This window comes from Colletes gigas, unplaced genomic scaffold, assembly GCF_013123115.1.
Source record: "Colletes gigas isolate AHSC1104 unplaced genomic scaffold, ASM1312311v1 Colletes_gigas_Sc00083, whole genome shotgun sequence".
NCBI classification, from domain to species: domain Eukaryota; kingdom Metazoa; phylum Arthropoda; class Insecta; order Hymenoptera; family Colletidae; genus Colletes; species Colletes gigas.
The window spans coordinates 68,406-71,038 of record NW_025106711.1 but is presented as its reverse complement, the minus strand read 5'-3'; the positions used below and the strand labels follow the sequence as shown (position 1 = coordinate 71,038).

The window sequence follows — 2,633 nt, the reverse complement described above, 5'->3', positions numbered from 1 at the left end:
CGCAAAAGCACTGCGTTCATTTGTCTCGAAAACCGCGACGCAGCGCTTTTGCGCTGCGAGTTTCAGTGTGTCTTTGTTGCTCCGTGGGAGTGAACATAGTCTGACCTCACGCGTATTTTGTAACACGAGTGCATTTTAAAATAACTTTTTACCGTTTTTATATATTATTTTTAAAAAATAACCATGTCACGGGCTATTATTTCGGACGTTGATTCGATTGCTAGTGATTCTGAGGATGGTGAAAGAACAGACACAAGTAGTGATGATAGCATTATTATAACTCATCAAAGAAAAAGACTGAGGATTGAAAGTGAGTCTTCTATCTCATCTTCATCTTCAGAAACAGAAGAAACACCAACTTTTACGAATATTCCTCCGACAAATGTGTTTTCCAAAGCAACAAATAATTTTGTCGAGACTCCTGGACCTAGATGTGCGCCTCCCCCAGATGCTACACCCATAACATATTTCAATTTATTTTTTCCTCGTAAGGGAAACAAATCGATATGCTACCCAGTTTTTTGCCTCGCACACTGTTTCGAATAATTCTCGAGCAAAAAAGTGGACGCCGACAACAATATACGAAATAAAAGCCTTTATTGCAGTCTTACTCGAAATGGGGATTACGAGAAGGCCAACAATTGATAGTTATTGGATAAAAGGTTCCCGACATATACCATGGTTTAGGACAATGTTTTCAAGGGATAGGTTTCAACTGATTTTGAAGTTTTTTCACTTGATTGACAATACGTTATTATTTGAACCAGGCCATCCGAATTATGACCCATGTGGCAGGTTTGATATGCTTGTCAAACATGCAAATACTGTATTTCAGCGACATTATGTACCAAATCAACAATTATCTATCGACGAGTCGTTAGTTGGTACTCACTGTCATTCTGCCATAAAACAATACATCCCAAACAAAAAACACCATAAATGGGGGATCAAATTTTGGATGTTGTGCGACTCGATTTCTAAATATTGCTTGGGTTTTTTTTGCTACAAAGGAGCTAAAAATACAGATGACAGAGATTTAGTACAAAAATATGGTCTTGGATTTACGGTTGCGCAAAAATTGCTTTCAATTGGAAATTATCTGCACAAAGGCTATCATCTGTTTACAGATAATTTTTACACAAGCTTACGTTTGGCCAAAGCCCTTTTGAAACAAAATACATATCTAACTGGAACAATTAGACGTAACAGAAAAGAGATCCCTCCAGAAGCTAAGAAAGCAATCGTAGGAGAAGCGAAATACATGGCACATGAAAATGTATTGATGTGCTCTTTCAGGGACAAAAAGTCCAAACCAAACCCAGTCATATTGATTTCATCCAACTCGGATACTAATAGTCTGACGATCAAGAAAAAGAAAGGGAATTTTGAATACGAAAAGACGAAACCAAGCATGATTGATGACTACAACAAATACATGGGAGGTGTAGACGAGTGCGACAAAATGTTATACGCGTATTTAGACGAGCGAAGAACCCTAAAATATTGGAAAAAAGTAGTATTCAACATGTTTGGAAGAATGGTGCTGAACTCTTATATTTTGTATGTTTCCAACACTACCGAAAAAAAAAAAATGAACCGGCTCAAATTCACATCGAAAATTATTGACGATATCGAAAAGGAGTGGATGAATCATAAAAATAGCGTGTCAACACAACCATCTTCATCAACCAAAAAATTTGCGCTTGAAAAATTACCGGGACGTAACTTACGACAATGTGCGGTGTGTAGCAACAGAAGGAGCGGGATCAGGCGATCCCGCCTTATTTGCGCTTGTTGTAAAAAAGGCCTTCACGCTAATTGTGCGGCAAAACATAGTTGTTATACATAAATTTCTCATGTAAGAGTCAGTGAACTTCCCCTAATCAAAATGATCCTTTACGTGCTGATCATAAGAGAAGATCAATAAACTTTAAGTTATCTTTTTATTATTTAGTAATTTTCAAAGAAAACAATTTAATGTTTATTTTTTCTTATTCACAACCACAATTAATATTGTTTCTTTATAATACGAAAAGAATTATTAAAATTGATTGATATTTGTCTAAATGAGTGTTTTATTTGACATCAAGTCAAAATATGTCCCGCAGTTTTCGTGCGTTCTTGCAAGAATTACTTAGCAGTCAAACGGTTAAAATGAAATTGTACGAATTTTTAAATATCTGCAATGATTATAACAATTTGCTGGAGTTTTTAATTGAACAAAAAGTAATTCATGGAAGGATGAATTGCGCGAAATGCAAAACGGAAATGACGTTTAATAGTGAAACATTAGTGTTTGCGTGTTATAACACCTTCTATAGATTGAACAGAAACAAGAAACGCGTAAAACAACAGTGTATGTCAAGAATTAGTGCACTTCACAATACCTGGTTTGAAAATATACACATGCCAATTCAAAATATTTGTCGGTTTATTGCATACCATGTAATGCTTCGGCCACCCAGACAAACATTTTTGATACAAGAATTAGGTATTTCTTCACACACAGCAGTTGATTGGGCAAGCTTTTGCAGAGAGTTGTGTGAATTATGGGTCGAAAAATCTTCGGTTCAAATGGGAGGCGAAAACAAAGTCGTCGAAATTGACGAAGCTAAGATTGGCAAGCGTAAATA

The 2,633-nt window shown here is 36.0% G+C and overlaps 1 protein-coding gene across 1 annotated transcript; it reads left to right on the top strand.

Moving 5' to 3' along the window:
- The first annotated feature begins 802 nt into the window (after positions 1 to 802).
- Positions 803 to 1,849, top strand: LOC122403887 (piggyBac transposable element-derived protein 4-like). The gene has a single exon (XM_043407682.1). It carries the CDS (start codon positions 803 to 805, stop codon positions 1,847 to 1,849), a length of 1,047 nt encoding a protein of 348 aa, XP_043263617.1.
- The last annotated feature ends 784 nt before the right edge of the window (positions 1,850 to 2,633 follow it).

Coding starts and splice junctions, on each gene's coding strand:
- LOC122403887 (XM_043407682.1), top strand. CDS start 803: ATGCTTGTCAAACATGCAAATACTGTATTTCAGCGACATTATGTACCA.